At 42.0% G+C, this 27,057-nt stretch overlaps 2 protein-coding genes across 8 annotated transcripts in view; one reads left to right on the top strand and one right to left on the bottom strand.

Moving 5' to 3' along the window:
• Nucleotides 1-3,780, top strand: part of LOC121726741 (GTPase-activating protein CdGAPr) — a 32,572-nt gene extending 28,792 nt beyond the window's left edge. For all 6 annotated transcript variants that reach the window (XM_042114210.1, XM_042114209.1, XM_042114208.1 and 3 more), the window contains 2 exons: nucleotides 270-2,027; nucleotides 3,627-3,780. In XM_042114210.1, coding sequence (XP_041970144.1) covers nucleotides 270-2,027; nucleotides 3,627-3,711 — 1,843 coding nt within the window. In that variant the 3' untranslated portion in view covers nucleotides 3,712-3,780. The remainder of the gene's footprint in view (nucleotides 1-269; nucleotides 2,028-3,626) is intronic.
• Nucleotides 3,781-10,708: 6,928 nt separating this feature from the next.
• LOC121726742 (SID1 transmembrane family member 1-like) lies at nucleotides 10,709-25,871 on the bottom strand. 2 transcript variants are annotated; one of them, XM_042114211.1, is made up of 14 exons: nucleotides 25,640-25,871; nucleotides 24,702-24,771; nucleotides 24,355-24,451; nucleotides 22,139-22,261; nucleotides 21,645-21,817; nucleotides 21,142-21,330; nucleotides 18,339-18,422; nucleotides 16,913-17,031; nucleotides 14,928-15,064; nucleotides 13,805-13,900; nucleotides 12,475-13,218; nucleotides 12,248-12,380; nucleotides 11,737-11,941; nucleotides 10,709-11,344 (listed from the first exon to the last, which is right to left on the bottom strand). In XM_042114211.1, the coding sequence occupies exons 1-14, from the start codon at nucleotides 25,720-25,722 to the stop codon at nucleotides 11,168-11,170; spliced, it is 2,430 nt and encodes an 809-aa protein (XP_041970145.1). In that variant the 5' UTR covers nucleotides 25,723-25,871; the 3' UTR covers nucleotides 10,709-11,167. The 2 variants fall into 2 exon arrangements, with proteins under 2 accessions (XP_041970145.1, XP_041970147.1); XM_042114213.1 differs by lacking the exon at nucleotides 25,640-25,871 and adding an exon at nucleotides 25,234-25,262.
• Nucleotides 25,872-27,057: the final 1,186 nt, after the last annotated feature.

The raw sequence follows: 27,057 nt of genomic DNA, 5'->3' as shown, positions 1-27,057 counted from the left end.
CAGGTAAACGATCCGTTTAACCCCGCTAACGGCGTTCGGGTTTTACATGCGCTTTTAAAAATTCATCGCGTTCACTAATGACGGCGGCGACCTTCGGTTTATCACCATAATCGCTCAAATGTCAGGCAAAAAATTTAGAAACACAGTGCGAGCTTTTAAATTTTTTGTCTGTCATCTCTGTTATCGTGCATCATTTAAACAAACACAAAAAAAACAACCGGAACACACGAGGCGGACGTCGACGCGGCTAACCGACTCTCCGATTGCAGAGAGAGAAATTCACCTCGGAAACAAAGGAATGGGGGGCGCTACAGCGCGCTCCCGGGCGGCGGCGAGGCAGAGTCGCCGGCGCGCCTCACGTGGCACGGCCGCGACCACCACGCCACGCGCATCGCCGTGCACTGGCCCGAGCGCGCCTCGCCCGCTGCTTCGCCCGCCGCCACGCCCCCCGCCTCACCCGCCGCCACGCCCCCCGCCTCGCCCGCCGCCTCCCCCGCCGCCTCCCCCGCATCGCCTGCCGCCACGCCCGCCACGCCGCGGTACGACCCGCTCGACAGCGACTCGGAGGCCAGCGGCCACACGCGCACCATCACCGTGGGGGCGTGCCGCGCCTGCGATCGCGGCCAGTGCCTGGAGTGCGAGCTGCGCGCCGCCGACCCGCCCCGCCTGTCGCGCGACTGCTCCGCCGGTAACCTCGACAGCGCCTCCGCCGACGTCAGCTACCGCCTGCTGAACCGCCTGTCCGCCGTGTCCGGCTCGTCGGCGTCCGACCGCCGCGACACCGCCGCCACCTCGCGCCCCACATCCTCCACCTACTCCAACGGCAGCCTCAAGCCCGACGAGCCGGATGACGGCCCCTCCTACCTCGACCTGTCCGCCGCCACCTCGCCCGGCAGCCCGCCCGCCCCGCGCCTCCCGCTCACGTCCACGGTCAGCATCACGTTCCGGTCCCCGAGCAGGGCCGAGGACTACGAGCCGCTCGACGATGCGGAGACGCCCACGAACGGGCGGGGCTCGGCGGCCGGAGGCGCGGCCGAGGAGCGCAGCCTGGCGATCGCGGAGGGGGCGCCCGTGCCAGCCACCGACGCCCGCTTGCCCGCGCAGCGAGCGCGCCACCCGCCCGCCGACCTCGACGTGTACAGCCAGGTCAAGTTTTTCAAGAGGAGTATAGAGGAGGTGAACGCCATGATCCTGGCGACACCCGAGGTGGAGAACGCCTACGAGAACGTGGAATTCGACCGGCCGGAGCCGCGGAGGCCGAGCCCCTCCCCGACGCGCGGCGACGACGGCCCCTGCGACCACCGCGACTACGAGAACGTGCTCGTGGGCGGACGGGCGGCGGCGGGCGGCGACAACGGCAACGGCGATCTAGCGCCGGCGAGCGTGCGCGAGCTCGCCGGCCGCTTTGAAAGCTCCGTCGACGCCCGGGAGCAGCTCCCGCTCGAGCGGGCCGACCGCGCCCGCGGGCCCGACGCGGCGCCGACGTCTCCCGACACCTCCGAGCTGATGGGGAGCGGCACCGCACGATCGCTGGACGAGAGCGCTTTCGTCCGGGAGTTCGGCGGCGATGCGGACCTCCGGCGGAGCCTCGACACGCGGGAGACGCGGCGGCGGCCTAGGCTCCCGCCCGATCTCAACCTCAACACCGAGGAGCCGGAGCCGCCCGGCAACGCGGCGAGCGTCACGCCCGCCACCGAGAACAAGATCTGCCTAGTGCAGCGATTCGACGCACGTAAGCCCGACCTGCGAGACCTGATCGGATTCGACGCCGAGAGGAAGCTGAGCCGCGAGCGGATAGAGAAGTACAAGGAGGAGAGGAGGAGCTTCCTGCGGGAGAAGTACGGCTCGCAGTCGTTTCGGGGCGGCCCCGAGCAGCTGACGCGGCTGAAGCTGAGGCGGGAGGGGGGCGAGGAGGGGGGCGCGGGGGGAGTCGAGCCGCCTGCCTTCGAGCGCCGTAACACCGTCGACCTCGGCCAGCGTGCGCGCCTCACGCTCGCTCGCAGCGCCACCGACCTCGCGCCGCCCAGGTGCGTCCCGCCGCACGCACACACGTACACACACACACACGCACAGACACACTAAACTAAAGCGCTACCTAACACTACATCATTTGCATCCATTGGTTTTCTGTAATGCTTTAATTAATAAATAAAAATAAATATATCGGTAAGATCATAAGACGTAGGAGATAGCAATGTAATAGCAGATTAAACCAGATGACTGCGACATATATATTTCCACCACGTACAGTACTCCCAAAGTGATAATGCGTATAGAAATTTTCGTCATTGTTCGGCAACGATCGTTTTTCCCGAACGTCGGAAGACAATGCCATAAAACCTTTTATTGCGCATGTCCAAATCATGTCACACCATGGCAACGCCAACTATTTACGACTTGACCGTAACGTAATATAACAATGATCTCTATTATACAAGTACGCTGGGCAGATGATACCCAGCTGTTTTTTGTGCCTATTTGAAGCGGAATCAGCGCCCTCAAAATAGGGGGAAGAGAACTAAATCTGACGTAACTTGCAAGTTGTAGAAACCAAAGGTTGTAGAAACCAAAGAGAATATAATCACTACGGTGGTATTAGTTCCAAGTACTCCCACTACTGCTATCAGCGCCAATATAACGACTTAAACATCATGTTTACGTCAGATTTAGTTCTCTTCCCCCGATTTTGGGGGCGCTGATTCCGCTTCAAATAGGCACAAAAAACAGCTGTCATTTCAAAGGGTATAATAGGTCCAGCCTACTTGTATAATGGAGGTAAGTGTTATAAAAGCAACTTGTTGGTGGCGTTGCCATGGCATGACATGATTTGGACATGCGCAATAAAAGGTTTTATGGTGTATAAGATTTGCATGCGCATTATTAAGGCGCTGTGGTTGTTGCAACTACCTAAAATGGGTTTTTTAAAACATGTTTTTAGTAAAGGAAATGCCATTATTTAAGTATAAAATAAGTACCGTTTTAAAATTGAGAAAATTTCATATATGCAAAGGTATATCAGTACACAATTTGAAACATTCTGCTCGATAGAAAAAAATCTCAAAAATGACTGTTATAACGCATGTCCTTAACGTCGATATTTGTACTGACAGACATCGACCTGCTTATTTTAGGGACTACTGGGCCTTAATTTTGGAGTACTGTACAGTAGTCTATTATATACTCTACGTCCTACGATATTTTGTTATTACAGTAAAGCTTTGGTTAGAACTGTCATGGAACTGTTTTTAGACTCACTCAGACATACAGAAGTAGATTGTTATAATACATAGTCCATAATCCATTTAGATGTCATCTAGATTCTAGACAATGACAAACGTAACCGAAACGTAGCGAACTGTTTCATCTACATAGTATAAAGGTAATACACAAAATATATTTATAATCTGAACAGTTAAAGCTAAGATCCTTGCGAACAGAAAATATTTTCAACCTCGTATGCATGACAAATGACTAGGTATACGAGGTTGGCTCTTTCTGTCATATTGGAAAAATCACATGACACGAAAACAGCGAATCCTGAATATTTAACTACGATGCGTAAAACATTTTTTATTAAAACAGGTAAATTTTAAGTAGCGTATATCTACAAAATTATAATTTTTCAGGAAGGAAAAAGTCTCGCCATCGTACAATATAAGAGATATGGCCGCCATGTTCGAGCAGAGATCACAAAGCAACAGCAATGGATGACAGGCGGGCGCGCCCCCCGCCCCCCTCCCCGCGCCGCGCGCGACCACCGACCTGTGAGCGATGGCCGCTAACAAGACGTTATAAGTTATGTTGTTTCTTTTGCTGTAACGTTGTCTATGGTTCGTGAGTGTTGACATTGAATGATCTCGTGCGCACGGCGCGCGCGACATTGTAAATATCACGTTGATGCTTTAATTTATTATTATTTAATTTTGTAATGTTTTTTAATAAAAAGTATGAGAATATTGTCCGCCTCGCGCGACAGGGTGCGAACAGGGTCGAACCTCGACGCATCTTAAAGTCGACATCACAAATCGTTTAATCAGTAGATCGAGTATGGGTACCCAAAATCGTCTAAATCGACGGTCAAGTCGAGGGAACGCCGGAAGTAGCTAGTGAATATTTTGGTCCGACGCCCCCGTCACCTACGAGTTACGACTATCCGCGTGTATCGCGTACGGTACGTAATACCTCGCGGGGGAGACCGCCCCGAGGGCGTTAGGTTCGAAAACATTTCAACGAGTTAACAATTTCTAGTAGTTCAATCTGACATCGTTCGTGTTACTAGCTAAGTCATTGAATAGTATTAATATAATTAAATTGTAAAGACTACGTCTATGATTATGTACTTGTCGTAACTCGCCGCTTGTATCGCTCGCGGGGGCGGCGAGCGCGGCGCACCGACAATAAGCCCCGCCCGCGCCGCGTCGTCGGCGGCGGCCTGTCGACACGTGCTCGACCGACGGCCTACCCGCCCCCGACGCGCCGCCCCCGCGAGCGCCCGACCTCGCTGATGCCAAAATATTTGTACCCCCTTTTGTATCGAACTTTTTGTGATATACTATTGAATCTCCTCGCTGAAGTGAGCGACGACTACAGGAAAACGTTTTATGATCCTCGAATGTATTAGCCGATAATAAATTTACTAATACTCTCGTCTCGTCCTCCTCTGTTTTTGTATAGAGACAGATACGTAAAGATATTGTACTCCTAACGTGTATATTGTACCTATACGCCCCCCGCGGCACGCCCCTTCCCCCTCACCTCGACTCTGGCCCCGCTCGTGGCCGGCTCCGGGCGGCGCACATATTTTTTCATGATAAATATAGTAGTTGTAGTGATGCGACTCCTGCTCGAGTACGATGTATTTATCGATGGTAAAATGTTGTAACTAAATGTAGACCGTAGACGGTATTGTAAAGTGAATGTTGTACAGATGCTAGATGGGCGGTAGGAGGGCGTGTGAGGGGGTGAGGCGCGCGGGCGCGGCGGGGCAGAGCTTTAAGCGCGCTGGCGAGTCCGGCCTGTAACCTGTATACTGGGTATAGCTTCGAATTGGAAATGATATACTTACAATAAAGTTATATTACATAATCCCCTGTTTTATTAAGAGGAGTCCACACCGCCGTTTTTCCATACAAACGCTGTCCCCTGTTTCCTCCCTGGATAATGCCGGTAGAGTTATGATTCTTTCCTGAATATCTATGGCCACTATTAGCATGTCCCTATGTTTTCTTTTTTTTCATAATTTTATTATTAAAAAAGATAAGAACGTCCAAAAACTCAAAAAATGGCAAGATTTTCCTCTGTGTTCAAACACCCAGAAAACAAAACTGGCTAAAATATACAAAAAAATAAAACATAGGAACATAGCTCAAGCCTTGCTTTTATTTTAATGAAAAAAGTACTTAAATCGGTTTTGTTTTGGAGAAGGAATCAGCGGACAACGAATCGAAGATTTTCGGTTCTTTTATTAGAACTTTTTTAGAATTAGAAAAAAAAAAAAAAAAAAAAAAACTTTTGTCGTGTTGTCTCTATCGCGCTCTGCGGTGGGAGAATTGAGATTGGTGAGACAGCAATACATTTTCAAATACCTATTTTCAATTTCTCTCACCCCTGGTGTATCCTCTTAATTGTAACCCGAAGAAAACAGTTGTGTGTTTCTTGTGCAAGAATGAAGTAGATTTTTTCATTTTTAAATAGTAGCAGCGTATGTAGTATGTAGTAGCCGTGAGCATGTTATTCGATATACATGAACACTGTGTTATGATTTATTAGGGCTGCCATCCGTCCGGGTTGCCCCGGATTTGTCCTAGTTTGGAGGGCGTCCGGGCGGGGTTTAAGAAAGTGTCCGGGTAAAACCCGGACACTTTTTTTGTCAGGGGTAATCCGAGTAGCATAATACAAGAAAGCAAATATTTAAAATAATAATTTATTAAGAGCATGTCATATTTAAAACCGGCCAAGTGCGTGTCGGGCCACGCGCAATAGAGTTCCGTAGTACCTACCGATAGTTTTTGATATTTTTTTAATGATCAATGAATGTGCATTTATAACGTGTTTTATACTACTAATAACATCATCTCTCTCAGTTACGTTTAAAGGAATTTGAACGAAAAGTTCCTTTATAGGTACTTCTCCGAATACATTTTTTTACTTGATCGACTATTACTCAATAACTTATGAAGTCTTCTTAGCTGTGATAGTTTTTTTTTAATTCAGCATATTTCCTACTTCCGTGAATTTTTTCACATTTCCAGAAGCAACCGTTCATCTGGTAGAAGGGGGAACACTGGACTAACAATTTTTTCCATTTTAAAACTTCATATTTCGCAAATGGATCCCTAAATCGGAAAATGATTTTTAGATACTCGTAATATTTTTAAAAACCTATCCAACGACATCCCACACGATCGGGTGGACGCGAAAAAAAAATTATCCCCGCTTGATGTGTACAGTTCGACAAGGCTTTAAATGAATACGTCAATCATGTCAATGAGCGCTGCTGGTAAAGGAGAACTGTCAAAAATGACATTTTTGTATGATAGAAGCGTTAGTTCCTTTTAATGTTCCTTTTCCCGCCACGTTCATATAAAGCCTTGTCGAGCTGTAGGGGAGGTCCCATATTTTTTTTATTTTATATATACCATTTAGTCGGCACCATTCATATCATGTGTATTCATGCCGAATTACAGCTTTGTAGGTCCTATAGTCTCTGAGCAAAACCGCGAACAGACAGACGGACGGACAGACCGAAACTATAACGGTTCTTTGTTGACTACGGAACCCTAAAAATGATCGCTGTTCCGTGTTACTAAAATAGGGTATGTCATCTGTTTTCGGTGTCATATTATTTTGAAAATTCGAAATTTTCGTCCCCACACTGCAGTGGTGTGCCTTGCCTAATATTCCGTAAACACTGAGGTTGCAACCCAACCAGAGGCGTGGTTAAAGTTAAAGTTATGGTTAATTAAGCTAAATTTAACCTTGGAAAGAGAAAATACGAGAAAAAATGTTTGTCATGCTAGGGTCAATAGAGATCAAGAGACAAACCATCAAACACCGAGAAAACATGTAGAGTGAAATATCTCGTTGGCGTATGCTAGGCTGGTCGCGGCGGCCATCGAGATAGATAGGTATCTATAACATAATATACTAAGGTTGGTACCACGCGCACCTGGCCGCCACACCATACCTTCGATGGTCGCCTCGACCTGGCCGCTAGTGCGCTATTGGGCTAAAACGGCTGCTTTTGAAAACACCTAGCCGAAAAAACAATGCACAAGATAGAGTAATAAAACACTCGTTTATAGTAAAAATATATTATATTATAAGCGACTAGTATCTAACAATTAAAACTGTGCTTATGCCCGATTATAAACTTTTTACATAAACTTCAATTATACCTGTAGTAAATATTGGTCGGTCATGAGTTCATGACTCGTGACTCGTGAGTAATACTAATGAACACATAACATACGGTACACAGAAACCGGGCATAAGCCAAGAAGTAGCAAACAAGTCGAGATCGTTCATGAAGTTTTATTTATTTATTTATTTACAGTTAGTTAAAACGGGTGACCCCAATTACATTAATTAACCTAAAACTTACACATTAATAATACATGTTATACAAGGTGTAACGAAACTAAGTGATACCATAGGGTGTGTACGTGTTCCTTGTAGAGAGTTCACTCTGAAAGTAGCAGCGCTGTAAGACCAACATTTTTTTTCGCAAAATTTTATTTAAATAGAGAAACTCGTAACGCTGGGGCGCTTGCCCTGGATACAAAAATGAAAAAAAAAACTTTTACGTAAACGTACCAAGCGGTAAGTACTTTTAAAGTGAATTCTCTACGAGGAACACGTACACAGTACACACCCTAAAGTATTATCACTTATTTTTGTTACACGATACATATCATATAATATTTTGCATTAAATACCACATCTTTTATAACTGACAAGCTGCTCCAAACCAGCCATAATGATAATCTATATTTACTTAATATGGATTACTAAAGAATCATATTATTGTGTGAAATAGTAGTTTCTTTTACCTACATTAAAAATATTTTTTGGTGCATGGGATAATACAACTAGTCGCAGTCATGGATGCACTCGTGAGTTGTGACTTGTAGGCGATCACCGCGAATATACAGGTAAATATCGTTCTGACAATATGCCTAAGGAATCCAATCTTGAGCAACTATTTCTATGTTGCATCAAGTTTACAAAACATCTGTTGTTTCATAATATGTGCCTCAGTACTGCTGCCTAAATCCTAATATACAGGGTGTAACAAAAATAAGTGATCACACTTTAGGGTGTGTACGTGTTCCTTGTAGAGAGTTCACTGTGAAAGTAGCAGCGCTGAAAGACCAAATTTTTTTTTCACATTTTGGGAAACTCGTGACCTTCGGCCCTTAGCCCAAGGAACAGGTACACACTCTAAAGTATTATCACATATTTTTGTTACACCCTGTATACATATAGACAAATTTAACCGATCATACTTCAATTATTGCACTACAAAATACATAATATTAAAATATTACGTAAAAATTCATTTTCCACACTGCTTACACAGTGTTTGTCGGGTTATGGCATGTTATGGGTATCATCTTAGTTTTAAGAGGTGTCCATTATCCCGCATTCACGTGGATGCCCTTAGGGGAAAGGGAAAAGAGGTTATAAATCGGAAAACATGTAAATGGAAGGAGGGGATTAGCCGGCTACACAACCTAACCAAGCATCACCAGAAGGTATAAAACGTTATTAAAGGCATCACGTGATTAATGGACGACCCCATACAATAACAATAATTGCAATTTTATTTACATTACTCGTACTACTGCTACACATTAAATCACGTTCAGATTATTGTTACATCAGTATTTACAACAAGATCATTTACATATCATCATAGCGTCAGTCTCGACTCTCGATGTTGTAAAATATATGATTAATGTAAATATGGACAATACATAAACAAATTCTTAGTACACTTTAAATCCTGATATAATGGATGCTATTTGGTGTTTACTGCCGAGATAAAAGTATGATTAACAGAATTCATTCCAGCAGTATGTTATTGCACCCAGTACAGTATTAATAGTAAACAATTATTCATGAAACAATATTTAGGAACTAAACGTAACATTTACCAGCTATTTAACATTGCAGGGACCCGGTTAGACACTAGGGTTGCTGAGGATTCCTCTTCCGCTTCCTCATAATGAGGAAGTTCCGCAATATTTTGGGTTCCTCAACCGTTACCGCATCCTCATAAATAAAAATAAAAAAATCCTCTTCCGCTATCGCTTCCTCAAAATTTAAGAGGAATTTATGAGGAATTTCACTGCGCATGCGCGTCGCGTATCCAATCATGGCAACGCACACGCCAGAGCCAGAGAATTGTATCATTCACTCATCTTTTTTTTGTGTGCGTTGTTGTGTATGTTTAGCCTGGGAAAATTAAGGAATTCAGACCGAATAATTCGTGTAGTTTTGAAAGTTGGTACAGTTGTTCGTAAAGGTGTCCAGATGAATATACTAAAAGTCTCCGAGGGTGGGACAAGAGCCGGCGGTGGGGGAGGGGGGGAAGGCTCTTCCTGAAAATAATAAAATATAAATAAAATTAGAGACTATTTTGAAGGAGGTATCAGGGGACTACGTTACGCCGATTTACTATATCTGTCTCTAGGTACAGTTAATCGAGGTAACGTATTCCCGTGATTCCTCCTTCAAAGTTGATCCTATCTAAATTTATTCTTTTTAAATATCTTCAGGAAGAATGAGTCTATACCACTACGTTTTTATTTTATCGTAAACATCTTTCAAATTTATTTTATGGTCGGTCGATTGGCGGGGTACGGGGCATTCATATTTTTGCAATTTTTAAGGGTCATATTATTTTTTATTTATTAGTAAATTTAGAAAAAATCTAACGTAGCTTTAACAGATCATAGTATTGTATAAAAATTATTTGTCTAAACGCATTGTCCAGGGAGTAAATTGAGGAATACGTTTGAATGGAAATACAGTGCGAGCGTACCCTTTTAATACTCTGTATTTCCTAAAGTAATGATCGTACAGTAAAAATGTTTGGACGTAAGTTATAGTAAATTTAATGTAGATAATTAATGTAGAAGTCACTAAAGAGATATTTTAAATAATTTTCGAATCACAAGCAAAAACCTTGAAAAAGACACCTTTCCCCCTCCCCTTACCGCCGGCTCTTGTCCCACCCTCGGGGACTTTTAGTATATTCATCTGGATACCTTTAGGAACAACTGTACCAACTTTCAAAACTACACGAATTATTCGGTCTGATCGTCGATTTTGAAACTTATTTTCTTAGACTAGTTACTGAACTCCTTAATTGCTGGACCGATTTTGATGATTCTTTATTGTGTGTGTTTTGAGAATGGTTTAGATTCATATTTTGGTCCACTGGAAAATGCTCTTTTAATTAATTTTTGTGTAATGTACCTATGTACCTAGTTATGTGTACGGTCCGCTAGTAGGTATTTATAATTTCCTATCATCCTCTTCCTCATCCGCTTCCTCTTCCGCTTCCTCATCCGCATCCTCTTCCTCAAAAAATATCCTCTTCCTCATCCGCATCCTCTAAATTTGCGCGTGAAAATTCCTCTTCCTCCTCCTCTTCCTCATAATCACTTCCTCAACAACCCTATTAGACACCATACTTTCGTTTATATTAACGTCGTCGTTTATATATTTTTTAAATAGAAAAAAAAAACAAACTATCATGAACCCTGAAGATCATATTCATGAGTGAGGTAACCGACCCTTAGCACCCTGATACATGGACAAACTTTCAGAAAATACACACCCCTCCACCGCCCAAAACACAGCTGTGGGTAGTACGTATTTTAGAACGCTTATCCTCGTTCGTTCACTACGTCACAACACGGAGCTAGCGCGCTACTAGAACATTGTAATTTACTAATCCTGTCAGAATCAAATGATTTCTTATCATTTAACAAATTCAACCGCAGTCATTATGTAGAATTCAGAATGCTACAACCCGTACTTTTCAACTGCACCTCGGGGAGCGACGTCACTCGGACGCTACTGTCTACTGAGCGCTCGGGGCGAGCGCGGGGTACGGGGGGTCGCAGCGGTGTACACGGTAGACGGTGCGGGGCGGCTAGAAGACGGCGATGGCGTCGCGCGGCACGTCGGCGAGGTTGTCGTCGAGCGTGAGGTACATGTTGAAGGAGCAGAACATGGCGGTGGCGGACAGGAAGTGCCAGGCGTCGTGCGCATCGTACAGCCGCAGCAGCGAGCACGCGCGGTTCTCGCGCCGGGACTCCGCCGGCGTCAGCTGAACACACATAACACGACTGTTTTTGGAGTTGCTCAATTTTAACAAAAAAATATTTTTTTTTAAATTGAACAACAAGCAACAGCAAGTGAGAATTGTATGGGATTCATCGTACGGGTCTATCGTAGAGGGAAATAGTAATTTTATAATAATTTAAAAAATAGGTCCTAGGCGGATAAGGAATCCAATCAATCGTATCTTTTTGCTTCCGATATTATTTATTATATATTATATAATTATAATAATTATAATATCATGTTCCCGAAAATCTAATTTGGCCCAGACCCTGATGCACTCTTTTATGATAATTCCGTAAACAACTACGTCGAAGGTCTTTACAAAATATGTGTAGGATGTAGATAGCGTGTCCTTCCAATTATGTATACTCTCACCGCCCAGTTGGTGTTGAGGTCGAGGTAGAAGTAGGCGGCGGCGGCCCAGGCGGCGTGCGCGGCGGCGACCCACGCCCAGCTGTGGGCGCGCGGCCGCTCGCCCGTCAGCAGCTTCATGGCGATGTAGAACAGCGTGTACAGGAACAGGTTGCCCAGCATCACCAGCAGCAGGTGCGACGCGAAGTCGCGCCCGTCGCTCGTCAGCCTGCGGGGCGCGCGCGAGAGTTGGAAATTATGGTCGAGTTCGTCAGACACGACTTAAATAAAAGAACAGCGACAAAATGTTTTAAATAGATTCATTAGATATAAATTAAAATTTCATAACGTTTAGCTGAATGCCCTGAGCCAGGCAGATTTCAATAAAACAAAGATACTTAATTTTATTTTAAAATACGAATAAACGTCTTTAAGGACTTCGAGCTGCATAACAGCGAACAGCGAGCGATATAATAATATCGGAAAGAGTTATATTCTATAAATTATACACTTTTGGTGTTGTAATTAGTCTGACCCGTATGCGGCGATGGCCCAGTTGGCGATGTTGGCGAGTAGCAGCATGACGCAGCGGCCGCAGTGCGTGGGCGCCGCCGCCGCCAACCCGCCGCGCCGCACCGCACCCCAGACGCGCCACACCAACTGCTTCTCTACACACACACACGCACAGTTACGTGAGCGTAGGATACGTCAAAATTCGTTTAGCAATTAGAAGTTTGTCACACAGGACGTGCGCGGACTCACCGAGGCGGAAGCGGCCGAGGTAGTAGATCTGGAAGGTGAGCACGAGGCAGGTGAGCAGGTGCAGCGCCGTGAATAGCGCCCAGAAGAGGGGCGTGGCGGTGAGCACGCCGGCCACGCCCAGCGCGATCACCAGCGCCAGCACGGCGAAGGTGGCGTGCGCGCGCGCGTTGATGTCGGGGTGGCGCGCCTGGTACAGCCGCACCATGCCCAGCGCCGCCGTCACGTACATGAACGACGTGTCGAACTGGAAGTTCATGCTATTGGGGCAGACGTGGTACGCCGCCGACAGCAGCCCCTCCGCCGCCAGCGCCGCGCCCATCGCGTACAGCAGCCCGCGGTGCTGCGGGATGCCGCGTCCCGGCCGCCCCGCGCCGCGCCGCCGCACCTGCAGCAGGAACAGCGCGCCGAGCAGCACGTAGCCGACGTTGCTGAACACGTGGTTGAAGTCGGTGAGCGGGCCTAGCGGGTGCGCGCACAGGAAGTTGAAGTAGCACAGGTCCTGGTCGCCGGAGCGGTCGAGCAGGCGCTGGTAGGTGAGCACCAGCTGCGCCACCGGCAGCGTGTAGAACACCGCCACCGTCAGCACCGTCCACAGGTAGAGCCGCGAGCGCGCCGCCAGCACGCGCGTCCGCGACCGCGCCAGGCTCGCCAGCCGCAGCGCGCCGCCCCCCATCCCCACCCCCGACCCCGCACCCGCGCCAGCGCCGCCACCCGCCTCCGACTCCGTGTCCGAGCACGAGCTCGCTGCGTACAAACAAATGTATTGAGATGTAAATTTTAGTCTTTGACTGTGTATTATTTATTTAAAAAAAGGTTCGTTTTTCCTGTCATCAGTGGGCGCTAGGTTCACTTCCTTCTGTCAAAATGGTGGTCAAAATTGATTGTAAGATGAAGTTTTTCTCAATAAAAGTTATTTAAGTATTTAAAGAACTCAAATTCAGACCTAAATCACAAAAATATCACACAACGTTAATTTTATTGATTTGTCAAAGACTATGACGCCATTGCAAGTACTATATTAATTTCTATATTCCATCCAGATAATGAAACAAAACATCACATTCACTTTTTGTGTACACAGTTTTAACAAACTGACTGATCCATGATAATATTATAAATGTGAAAGTGTGTCTGTCTGTTAATCTTCACGCCAAACCACTAAACCGATTTTGCTGAAATTTGGTATGGAGATACTTTGAGTCCCTGGAAAGGACATAGGATATTTTTTATGAAGGAAAAATGCACGGTTCCCGCGCGAGAAACAAATTTTGGCGCAACGGAGTTATACGGTAGCAATAATATTATGTTAACAACGAGTGTCGTGTCTCACGTGCGCGTGTGCTGGAGCTGCCGTCGTTGACGACGCGGCGGCGGCGCGCGGAGGGCGGCGTGCGCCCGTCCTCCACCAGCACCGTGCTGCCACCGTCTACAAACACAAATCGTAGCCTATAAAATTTTATAATCTAAGGTTCACTCGGCGTAACTTGGCGGTAGCGGTCATTGACTCCCTGTCAAAAACTTGTCATTTTCTATGCAAAGCCGCGATTGACAACATCTGACACCTTATTGTCAATCGCGTTTTATATAGAAAATGACAAGTTTTTGACAGGCAGTCAATGACCGCTACCGCCCAGTTACGCCGAGTGAACCTTAGACATCTCTACATCATAGTATATATACTACTAATAACTAACTAACTAACTAACTATTAATAGCAGGCCTTTTATCGAATAACTGATGACTGAAAGACTGATGTACACCTGTGTCACTCTCACGACTAACGGCCGTTCCCAATTTTTTTTTTAATGAAAATAAGGTGGCATACGAGCAAACGGGTCACCTGATGGAAAGCAACTTCCGTCGCCCATGGACACTCGCAGCATCAGAAGAGCTGCAGGTGCGTTGCCGGTCTTTTAATAGAGAATAGGATAATAGGGGAGGGTAGGGAAGGGAAGGGAATAGGGGAGGGTAGGGAAAGGAATAGGGTAGGGCATTGGACCTCCGGTAAACTCACTCACTCGGCGAAACACAGCGCAAGCGCTGTTTCACGCCGGTTTTCTGTGAGAACGTGGTATTTCTCCGGTCGAGCCGGCCCATTCGTGCCGAAGCATGGCTCTCCCACGTATATTTGATCTATCTCTGGTTTTGCCCTACTAGAGATAGAAATAGCTAACATTAGACATTAGAGACATATATTTTATGTCAATTCAATGTTAGCTGCGATCGGTTGTATGTCAAACCAGAGATAGATTGAATATTGGAAACGACCGTAAAACGAATATACTTTGACGACCCGTTTTAGCCGGAGAGTTCAACATAGAACATACAGCAGCAATCTGTAATAATTATAAGAGAATCTAATACGTATGCGGTGTGAAAAAAAACAAAAGGTTTAACTCGATTTATCGTAACGATTTTATCGAAATGAGAAACTGCACGTATCAGGACGGTACCTTCACGTGTGCTGCGGCAGCGGCGCTGCAGCAGCACGCCGGCGAACCACACCACGTAGAAGGCGAGGAAGAAGCCGAGCGCCGCGCCCGCGCCCCGCGCGTACTCCACGTACGATATCGTCTCGATCACCTTCAGCCTGGAGATTACACCCTATTGTACCATCGAGGACATTGATTCACAGACAGGTTGACGGACCTACGTCATTTGGTCGAGTTATGTCAATTCAATGTACAGTTCGACAAGGCTTTATTTGAACGTGGCGAGAAAATGTACTAAACGCTTCTATCATAAAAAAAAACGTCATTTTTGACATGTGTTTGACAGTTCTCCTTTACCAGCAGCGCTCCCGTCAATGTCACCCACGTTCAAATAAAGCCTTGTCGAACTGTAATTGGTGATCGGTCGGCTGCGCTTGACATAACGCAACCGACATACGTAGGTAACGTAGGTCCTACCTATGAATCGACTTCTCAGATAGTACATCTAGACACGCGGTACCGTGTCAAGCCGAGTACCATCGAGTACCATCGAGTACATAATACATAATATATCGCACGTACGAGTTACGACTATGCGTACGTGAGTAGGTGTGAGTGTCTGTTATTTAAAATGGATACAACACAACACCGAGATTCCTAACCACGTATATGGTTAATGCGGCGGGGCTAAACGCTGCATCGTTAATTACGTATTTTTAAAATAGTATTTTATTTTCCAGCTACGTTAGTAAATAAACATTTTTAAATTCTTAATAGGTATTCAGGATGACACAAATGTGTATATTTTGATATACATACAATGTGTATCTGGCATACCTCTAGGTCTAGATTTGTGAAAGTAAAAGCGCTGAAAGTTGTATGGGCTTTTTTAAATTTTGTGTGGGCAAAGTCATGTCGTCGAAGCATTTCTCATACAAAATAGAAATTAAAAGTCTTTCAGCGCTAATAAATTCACAGTGAACCCTATACAAGGGATAAGATACACCCCCAGTCACCTCCTTAAATATTATCACTTCGTTTTGCTCGCATTGTCAAATAGCCTATAATTGTAAACGTTTCGCTATATTATAGTTTGTGCGTTTTATGATGATATGCGTGACACATTATAATTGACAATAGTAGGTAAGTTACCTAACAAAAATTAATCGATAATTTAAAAATATCGAATCACTTCGTAAAGGAATTGCAATCGAAATTATCGATTTCGTACTGACATTTCAGTGGTGCCGGCGATTTAAGATGGCCGCCCTTTTTTATCGATTTGATTTCGATTCAACAGAGTCAATCTCTATTGACATAAGTTCCGTTTCATGCATCTGACATTTTTCAAATGTTTTCGGAACAATAATTTAAACTCCTATTTCACAGTTAATATTTATAATTTTATATTAATAAGTTAGCGTTTAGCAACTTTTTATTTTAATTCATTTACAATTATAGGAAACATTTGTTTTTGTAGATGGAATATAATTTATTACATTTTGATTTTTTTTGTTTTCTTGTAAAAAAAACCCGTAACAAGGAATATGAAAACTGTCACCCATATCATCTTAAAACGCACAAACTATAAATGTGGTTACTTCAAATATTATATGATTTACTGCCTAAGTGAAGATGTTTAAACCATACTGTCGTCATCTAAAATAATAATATTATTCTTGTAATTTGAATATGGCTTCATATTCGTGCAAGGACGGATCCAGATTGGCACCAGGGGGACTCACGTAGTCGTGGTCAAGACACAAGAACTTATAATTTAAATTCTTGTGTCTGTAAATAAAAAAATTATTAGCTATATTAAATTAATTAAATATTGAAAGTATTCAAATAAAATCTATAAAAAATATATTAAATCAGTATGTTTAACAATTTTACTTAGTGGTTCATTTAGGACCTGGACCCAGCCCAGGTCATGACCCCCATTCCGCCCTTGCACTCGTGTGACTTGTGTATGTGAGTGCGTGTGTGTGTGTGTGTGTGTGTACCTGAAGGTCTTGAGCCTGGGTGCGGCGGGCGCGAGTGGCTCGGTGGAGTTGCCGGTGCAGGCCTCGTCCGACGACTTCGCGATGAACACCACGTAGAAACCCAGCGGGAACGTCTCTTGCTGCACACACACACACCAAAATGAAAAATCAGTAAACACATACATACAGTCAGGTCAAGGTGCATGTAGAGTTCTGTAAATTGACTTATCGTAACTTATCTATTCCACATAATTGCACACTTCTGTGCAAAAGTGATAGTAGGCTACTTGCTATAATTATGATGATTATCACTCTATGAATATAGTTGTCAGGGTGATTGAGCCCCTTGTCAATCTATACTAATACTAGCTGTCCCGGCAAATGTTGCTTTGCCATAATATAATTATTTTTTTTAAATAAGGGGGCAAACGAGCAAACGGGTCACCTGATGGAAAGCAACTTCCGTCGCCCATGGACACTCGCAGCATCAGCAGAGCTGCAGGTGCGTTGCCGGCCTTTTAAGGGGGAATAGGGTAATAGGGGAGGGTAGGGATGGGAAGGGAAGGGAATAGGGGAGAGTAGGGAAGGGAATAGGGTAGGGGGCCTCCGGTAAACTCACTCACTCGGCGAAACACAGCGCAAGCGCTGTTTCACGCCGGTTTTCTGTGAGAACGTGGTATTTCTCCGGTCGAGCCGGCCCATTCGTGCCGAAGCATGGCTCTCCCACGTATAAATCAAGTATATCACCCATATTATTTTATTGAAGTGACTAAATAAGTATGTTACCATGACAACGTCCATCGCTATCCCGTCCCACAAACAATGGTCGCCGTCAGTCTCGAATTGTAATAATTTACTATTATTTATTCAACAAATGCACTTATCAATATAAAAAGTACCCAGTAGCCGATTCTCAGACCCACTGAATATGCATATAAAATTTGGTTAAAGCCGTTTCGGAGGAGTACGTGGCCTAACATTGTGACACGAGAATTTTATATATATTTTAAGATTATAAAGCGGAAGAGTTTATTTGTTTGTTTGAACGCGCTAATCTCAGGAACTACTGGTCCGATTTAAAAAATTATTTCAGTGTTAGATAGTCCATTTATCGAGGAAGGCTATAGGCTATATTTTATCACGCTAAGACTAATAAGAGCGAAGAAATAGAGAAAAATGTGGAAAAAAACGGGGGGAAATTATTTGAAAGGGCTTATCTCACGAACTACTGGAACAATTTTTCTGTTATTTGGCACAGATAAGAAGTAGACCACGTGAAGGATCATAGGCAATTTTTTGTGGAGTAATTTGTCTGTGAAATATCTAATTTACGCGGGCGAAGCCGCGCGGAACGTCTAGTGAATTTATAAAATGTTGCGGTGGATTTGTGTGCAGCCGCGGTAGTCACTCGAGCCGAAGTGTGGGTGGTGGGGGGCGGGGGACCGACCGTGAGCGTGATGCCGCCGCGGCGCGTCATGGTGAGGTAGTAGCCGTCGTACAGGATGTCGCGCTCGTTGTCGAACACCGGACACTGAAATAACAAATTATTATATTATAATTAGACTAGATGTCCCGCGCGGCTTCGCCCGCGTAAATTAGAAATTTTACAGAATCCGTAGGTACATTTTCCCATAAAAAATATTTCCCCCGTTTTTCCCACATTTTCCTGAGTTTCTTCTGTCGTATTAGTCTTAGAGTAATAATATAATATAACCTTCTCGATAAATGATGAGTCTTACTCGATAAATGATCTATCTAACACTGAGATAAGTTTTTAAATCGGACCTGTAGTTTCTGAGATTGACGCGTTCAAGCAAACATACTCTTCAGGTTTATAATATTAGGTAGATATAGATTTTTTTTAATTATCGCTTGACAAACTCGAGTCTCGATCTAAAAGACTATGAAATGGTATAATATGGTAGTGATGATGATGATGATGATGATGAAGAATGTAATTTGCATAGTAGCATATGCTTTCTGTTCTTAAAACAACGCCGAAACTCCCAAACTTGTATCTATAAAGAATCAGGAATTCTCTCAGCACCTTCCGAACCACGGTATACCAGGTATATCTCGGTGCAAAATCTTACTTGTTGGTAGCATATGCTTAGAATACTTCTCACGAAACCGAAGTCACCATATGTTTCCCTAGAAGTTTTGAGGAGTTCCCTCGATTACTTATGGATCCTTCATCAGATCACCACTTTTCTGAATATAATACCAAATTGGGATGATACCCTATATACCAAAAGAAAAATTTTGAAAATCGGTTAACAAACGGCGGAGTAATCGTTGAATATAAGAAAACGAACATAACACCTCCCCCATTTTGAAAGTCGGTTAAAATTGTAGCCTATGTGTTATTCTGATGTATAAGCTATATTATTGTAAAGTTTCATTAAAATCCGTTCAGTAGTTTTTGCGTCAAAGAGTAACAAACATCCATACATCCACACAAACTTTCGCCTTTATAATATTATATTAGTAGGATAGTAGGAAGTAGGAAGAGACAGGCGTTAGTTTTTAATGTTATTTTACAGGGTATTTTTATAATTTTACTAGCTGTTGCCCGCGACTTCGTCCGCGTGGACTTTAGTTTATAGCGCGCGGTGTCAACAAAATTTGTGCCTATGTGTTATTTATTTAATATTTTAATCAGCACATGAATTGAATAACAAAATTTTTTTCAAATTAATCGTAGCACCATCTGTCAGGACAAACTAAAATTGAAATAGAATAATATTGAATGCGATGATAGCGCCGTCCGCCGGATCTAATGTAAAACATTCCAAAATCAACAACTCCTTATAAATAAGAAATTAATTGAAAAAACATTTTCCAGTACACCAAACTGTAAATCTAAACCATTCTCGAATCTCCACGAACACACACAAAAAATTTCATCAAAATTGGTCCAGTCGTTTAGGAGGAGTTCAGTCACATACACACGCACACAAGAAATATATATATTAAGATATGCCTTTTTTATAGTACTAAATTAAACTAAATATTGAAACACAGAATTAAACTCAAAATTCATTTTTTTTTATTCAGAACTAGCTGTCCCGGTGAACTTCGTGTCACTTTAAAACCTTCCCTAGACTTCTACGAATATTTTAAGACTAAAATTACTCCAATCCGTTCAGCCGTTTTCGAGTTTTAACGTTACTAACACAATTGAAAATCCATTTTTATATATATAGATACATTTTTGCAAATATTTTCTGAAAGTCTACATGATGCCTACCACCAGTTCGGGAACTAACCCGGCGAGAAGAACCGGCGTAAGAAACCCGCACGGGGCACACTTTATTTACCAAAAAAAGTGAGAAAAAAAAAACTTTTAAAATAAAGTTTACAATGCTGTAACCTAAAATTATACATTGATGTCAACATACATACATAATTGTAAGTCAGCCATCGTACTCCCAAGATGTGCCATCGTTTATGAAATCACTGACCTTATATAGGCTTTGGCACACAAACGTTTGACTACTTTTTATGGTTCCGTACCCAAAGGGTGAAAACGGGACCCTATTCATAAGACTTCGATGTCTGTCCGTCTGTCTGTCTGTCTGTCGCCAGGCTGTATCTCAAGAACCGCTATAGCTAGACTTCTGAAATTTTCACATATTGTGTATATTTGTTGCCACTATAACAACAAATCCTAAAAAACAAAAGAATATTAATATTTGAGGGGTGGCTCTCATACAACAAACATTATTTTCTTAGCCTTTTTTGCTCAATATCAATAATGGCAACAGGTAGGCACTTGAAATTTTCATAAAGGCCTTAAATATAATATGTATACTTTAATAATTAATAATAATATTATTTAAATAAAATAAAAATTTAAGGCGGGCTCACATACAATAACACAAAATTTTTGGCCTATTTTGCTCTTTAACGGTAGGTACGGAACCCTTCGTGCGCGAGTCCGACTCGCACTTGGCCGATTATTTTTTATTTATTATTTACTATCAGAGAAGTTGATTCCTATGCAAATCGGGGACCTAAGTAGTTTGGTTGCGTTACGTCAAACCCAACTGACAGATCACAATTAACATTGAAAGCAAATTCATGACGTTGGAGCAATTTTTATTTACACATAGAAGTCATAAGTGACTGTTTCAGGCAACTTTTACCGTGAACTCTATATTAAGAGACACATCGACACACACCCTAAAATATTATCACATTATTTTTCTTACGATATCTGTACAAGCATTAAAGAGTTGTGTACCGACCGAGTAGTTCTGTATGGAGACGACGGCGCAGATGTCGTCGTCGGAGTCTATAGTGACGATGACGCTGCGGGAGCGCTCCGGCCAGCCGGCGCGGGGCGGGGCGGGGAGCGGGGCGCGGGGCGGGGACCCCGAGCAGAACATGCGCTTGTTCGCCGCCTCCACGTCCAGGTCGAGCCGTGCGTCGGGGCCCTGCTCACATACTATATGTTACATACTGACAACAAAATATTAGTAGAGGACAAAAAGGGCCAGCTACTTCGTCATCACAAAAACGAGTTGTGCTTCAAAAAATTAATTACAAAAGTACAACTTAAAAATCTATTTATTAAAAAGAAATAGCGTGTGTGCCGAGCACACTTGTCAGAAGTGAAACTTAGTCAAAATCGTCGCGTTACTCCGTGACGGTAACGCCATGACGAGACCTTGTTTTACTCTCAACGCGCCTAAAGAACTTTCACTTCAAAATCTGTGAATTGTATAAGCACTAAAAAACGAGATGTTACCTGGTCGAAGGGGTAGAAGTAGTACTGGGGCTGGCTGGGCGTGACGGTGACGTTGAGGGGCGTGTCCAGGCGCACGTAGAAGTCGGCGACGGTCTCCAGCCGCACCGCCACCGACACCGGCGTCGGCGACGACGACGACACGTGCACCGTCGCCGCGCTGCCCGACGACAACTCTGAAAATAATAATGAACTCGTTTAAGTTAAATGTGTTACATAGGTGTCACACTGATACTGTGAAGGTTTCACATTCATAATCGAGTATCGTATGACGGGTTTGGATGGGTACACACTACACCGTACAGAGTAGTTTAGGATCTGAAATATCAATCATTACCCCAATTCTTGTCGAGCCCACTACGCGGAAGGAGTCACGGACATAAAAAGCTTTTTAAATAAAAACAAATCAATCTTTTCTGATTTTAATTTACGTGTGTACATAAATATGTCTATTGTCAGTGTGTGCGTCAGTGTGAACTGTGTATGCTGTAGCTCACCGCAGGAGTGCTCGTCCCGGGCGAAGAGGTTGTTGTGTGGGCAGAGCGTGCGCGAGACGTTGGAGAACTCGTGCATGTCGCCGCCCGCCTCCACGACCAGCGGCAGCTGCCACGCGAACACGCCTGCCGCACGCACAAACGTCACTATACTATTACTTTAGAGGTGCTCCCTCACCGTGAGCATTACATTACACGTCGTGTAATGTAACATTAAAGATTCGACTTTGAGCATTTCATAGCTAGTTGATTCCATAATGTCAGATTGATGTTACAAGTTGTATCAAGATATTACACACTGTATCGTTACAAGGTGCGCATTGCAACGCCCGACTGTGTAACGTTACATTGCAAGCAACTGCTCTCGGTGAGGGAGAACCTTAATGAAACAGATTAATATAATATAATGATAACCATAACACCTTTCATTCAAAGTTGTAATCAAAAGTCAAAAAGATGATAGTTAAAAATTTTGCAATAGACGAGGCATCATTTTTAAGGCATGTTTTTTCAATATCTGTATATTCCCTTTTTTCGATCAAAATATTTGAAAGTTTCACCAAAAATACTGACTTGCACACTAATTATGAACACTAAATTGCTAATTAAGTATACTATTTACGAATAAATATTATTATTGTCTGTCTGTCTGGCGAAACGCAGTTGCGGGCACCAACTAGTAGTATTATATTGAAATTATATAAAGAAAATAAAACTTTATTTTTATTAAATAAATAAATAAGTTCTTTATTGCATTAAATATTACAAACAATAACTTATGCTGTTTCACTGTGACCACAACGCGTTTTTTTTTTTTCGTTTTTTTATTCTGCTTTTGAAGCATGCAAAAATTATTATAAATATTTAGTTAATACAGGGATTTAACATTAATATTTTTCTATATTAGCCTTATTAGAAGATAGCTACACATTCATTAATAACATTGTGAGCTATTTTCTCGCTCACTGAGCGATTTCGGTCTTTGTGCGTAACATATACATAATATAACAACTGGATTCAGTTATGAGTCGACGGAGCCCCGCTACGCGGGACTCCTACTTCTGGGTGGTTCACAAAAAAATAACCACGATAGGACGGAGCGTAGCGCAGCGAAGCTCCCGCCTTAGCCATCTAACCTAACCCAATCAAGTCGTATTGGGCTAACATTGCTATTAATTATTATCTAATTTTTAAGAATCATTAATAAATTATTAATCCATACAATTACTATACAGTAGTGAATTTTGATATTTTTTCTTAATTTTTATCAAGAAACCTTGAATTAGGTACTTATATAGTTTTGGAATGATACAATCTTTCACCATATTATCTGAGATAATTACTCTAAAATCTTTGTCGCTAAAGAGCGAGCGCAAAGGAGTGAGCGCGGCGTTAGATGGGCACTGGGCAGGCGGCAGGCCCCTACATGTTTTTCAGTAAAACAGAGAAACAAAAAGAAAATAAAGTTAGGTTAAAAATGATTTTTGTTTTTTTTTTTAATGAAACAAGGGGGCAAACGAGCAAACGGGTCACCTGATGGAAAGCAACTACCGTCGCCCATGGACACTTGCAGCATCTGAAGAGCTGCAGGTGCGTTGCCGGCCTTTTAAGAGGGAATAGGGTGATGAGGATAGGGATGAGAAGGGAAGGGAATAGGGTAGGGGATTGGGCCTATTGCACGATTATAGTTATAGTTGCACGATTTGTCAATTATTAGTAGACTTTTTTTGATAATAGAAATTTATTTTACTGTGGTGCACCTTTCGATATTGTTTGTAGAAATTTCGTTGTAAGATTGTCCAATTTAGAGTGCAAGTTAGTATTTTTGATAAACAATTTGAATTTTTGTTTTACAAATAATATACATAGACGTACGTGTAATATTTTAGGTGTGAATTCGGTATAAAGGTCGTCTCGTTTTTTATAATGTTTAGGTTTTTTTTAAGGACATGTTCAGTTAATCAATTGTTTTTTTTTATCAGCATCAGTTTTTCTGGTATGCATTCAGTTAATTAGTGAAGTTACTTAGTGTGCTGAAAAATAATTCTGATGTGCATTTAATAATGTTATTATCCCATTTTATAACAGGAAACTCTTATGAGTCTGTTGTATAAAATCTCAATTTGCGTGCAGAATTTATGCTCTCTTGCTGACTTCAATATTGCGACATATTGAGCGCATTTTTATATATTAGAATCGAGTTGTCCTTTATAAAATACCCTTCTCCTGCTTGGCGGTGATGAAGACGGGGTAGGATCGGTTGGCGCGGTCGCTGGCCACCGTGACGCGCGCCGGCGTGTCCAACGCGCCGTACTCCTGCGACAGACGACCGGCAGCGGTTACACATTGAAAATACGCTATATGGCGCTGCTCCACCAACGATGATATTCCACATACAAACTTATGCGCCCTTGTGGAGGATTAAAAAAGAAACCAAAATAATGTTTCCAACATCAATTGTGGACACTCGTTACACACGGACTGTGATGTTGGTAACACATGATACATACACACAGACGTTGTACAATAATACACCACTTACACACAATACACGGAAGTCACTCACCCCATCAAACTCCATGATGTACTCCACATTTCTGCTCACTTCTACGATGTATTGTACATTGTACTTGTATCTGAAAACAAATAATAATTAAACTGCTGGTTAATTATATTTGTTTCATTATGCTTTATTTGAGTTAAGGTTATATTTTATGTTTGTTCAAGCAAATTATTTTAAACAGATCAATGTGTTTTGAATTTTGATGGTGCATAACATACCAGAAAAAAATACTAGTCGGTATAAAAAGTTTAAACACATTTACAAAATAATTTTAATTCACTAGTGGCTGAATCTCGAAGCACATGGTTCATCTTTTTTATTAGTACATTGCCAGACAGTTAAGTATTAATCTCTACCTGCCTTGTACAAACAAATAATTTGCTAATAACCCACATCTTGTTCTTATTCACTTTTCTTATTTTATACAAAACTATTATAACTAGGTATTGGATAAATGTTTATATTTGCATGTTTCACACACAGAATCAGCCGCTATAAGGAAAAAAAAAGGATCAAAACATTTTATTCCAATTACCCCAGTATTGCTAGTCAATTTCTTTTATCACTTTTTGCCATCAGATCCTGGTAGACCTATACTGTATACATATTATTGTATTATCTTAAGTAAAAGGGTATACAATAAAACATTGACACATGCATGATGATAAAGTACATTGACAGAGCTTAGTGTTGATAACTCTCAGCTATATAATATTATTTATTTCTATTGAACCATTAATGAACACTTAAGTACTAATTCAACAAAAACTAAAAGATAAAAGAACAACATTTAAGCAGAAAAATTAACTATTTTGATTTAAAGGTAAGTAAGTTACAATTCTACAAAACTTCTATTTTAAGATCTACCCAAGTAACTTGGTACAAAACCAAATCACTAATTATTGCTGCTTAGTGCTTTCATAAGCATCACGGGTACTTACGTGTTATTGAAATTAAAAATTATTTCATCACTTTGTTGGCAAGCAGCAAGTGTCCCACACAAACACAAAATCCAGAAAAGCATTATGACCTTTTATTCTAAATTAACTTTGACAAAGAACAACAAATGCTTTACTTTTTAGACATTTTAACACTGTTTTGAACGAAAACATTTATATACATGAGTAATCTAATTTAAATAAAATTACAAAGTATTGGAGCAAATAGTTTGCTTCAAGATATAATAAAGTACTCTGTGGCTTCAAGCAAAATATTGTCGGCTGCACATCAAAGACTTGTGTTTCGACAGATGTTACTTGACAGTTGACAGATAGTAGGGAATTCCCTAACAAAAATTCTTCTTCTTCTTTTTTTTTTCATATAATGGCACTTCGGCTATAACCATGGCCAGTGTCGAGTATAATATTATGGCGGGAAAACAATATTCTTTGATACAATTTTTTATATATTATCGTCAGGTCAGTCAGGTCCAAAGTCTAAGTATAAAGTCAATACAGTCAAGAAGTCAAGTCGGTCGATTCAGTAAAGTGGTAGGACGCTTTACTGAAACTTTTGATGGAGTTTTGGAGGGAACACAAAAGAGCACGTTTCTGGTTACTACATCACTTTCCCACACTTGTGCACGATAACGAATATTTAATGGTTAATATCCTACCAATATTACACATTAAAAACCCAGATAACATAATTTTAGGAAAATAATATAAAAACACAACATCACTCTTTCACATTCTCCCAAAAACTCCTCTTCTTCTTTTATTAATGGCAAACAATCGCTTTTAATCGATAGGTAGTTTAAAAACATATACTTATAATATATACTGTTTAAAAATATCGAAATTGTATGTATTACCGTTTTTGTATCCAACAGGTGGATGCTCAATATGAACCACCGATAAAACGACCCCGCCTGAAAGATTTTAATGTACAAATTCAAATAAAGCCTAAAGTATTAAATTTACATGAAGGTCTTGCAATAAGAAGCAACTATCATAAGTGTCCGGTACCGAAATACGAGATTCCTACAGTTATCCTGAGGAAATTAGATAAAAAATTAACCATTTAAAAGTAAAAGGTTATTTTTTTATCTAATTTCCTCAGAAAATACAAATAGAAGATAGAAATACAATTATAATAAATAGAATTATAAAGATAGAAGGTTAGGTAGACCTTGTTGTAGATGAGTGTATGAGTTCAAATATTGTTAAATTATAGTTGTTAGTTATATATTAGTTATAAGTAATAGTGTATTAGTATTAGTGTATTATTACTAGTATTAGTTTGTAATAATATAATTAAGGATAGTTTTTTAATAATTTAAATATTGTATTCATACAAATGTAGAGAAGCAACAGTTGTTAAGAATTTAAAAAAAAAAGGTAGACCATCAGAATACCTC

The sequence above is a fragment of the Aricia agestis genome, chromosome 5, assembly GCF_905147365.1.
Source record: "Aricia agestis chromosome 5, ilAriAges1.1, whole genome shotgun sequence".
In the NCBI taxonomy this organism is placed as follows: Eukaryota; Metazoa; Arthropoda; class Insecta; order Lepidoptera; family Lycaenidae; genus Aricia; species Aricia agestis.
Note: the sequence above shows the minus strand (reverse complement) of the source record. Positions and strands in the feature narration are given on the sequence as shown.

Bases quoted from the DNA above. Each gene is read 5' to 3' on its own strand.
- LOC121726742 (XM_042114211.1), bottom strand. From the start codon at position 25,722: ATGCTTTTCTGGATTTTGTGTTTGTGTGGGACACTTGCTGCTTGCCAA. The intron at 22,262-24,354 runs GTATTTTATAAA...TGCGTGCGGCAG, and splicing joins CACCGCCAAGCAGGAGAAGG to GCGTGTTCGCGTGGCAGCTG. The intron at 21,331-21,644 runs GTAACATCTCGT...GTATGTGAGCAG, and splicing joins ACTTCTACCCCTTCGACCAG to GGCCCCGACGCACGGCTCGA.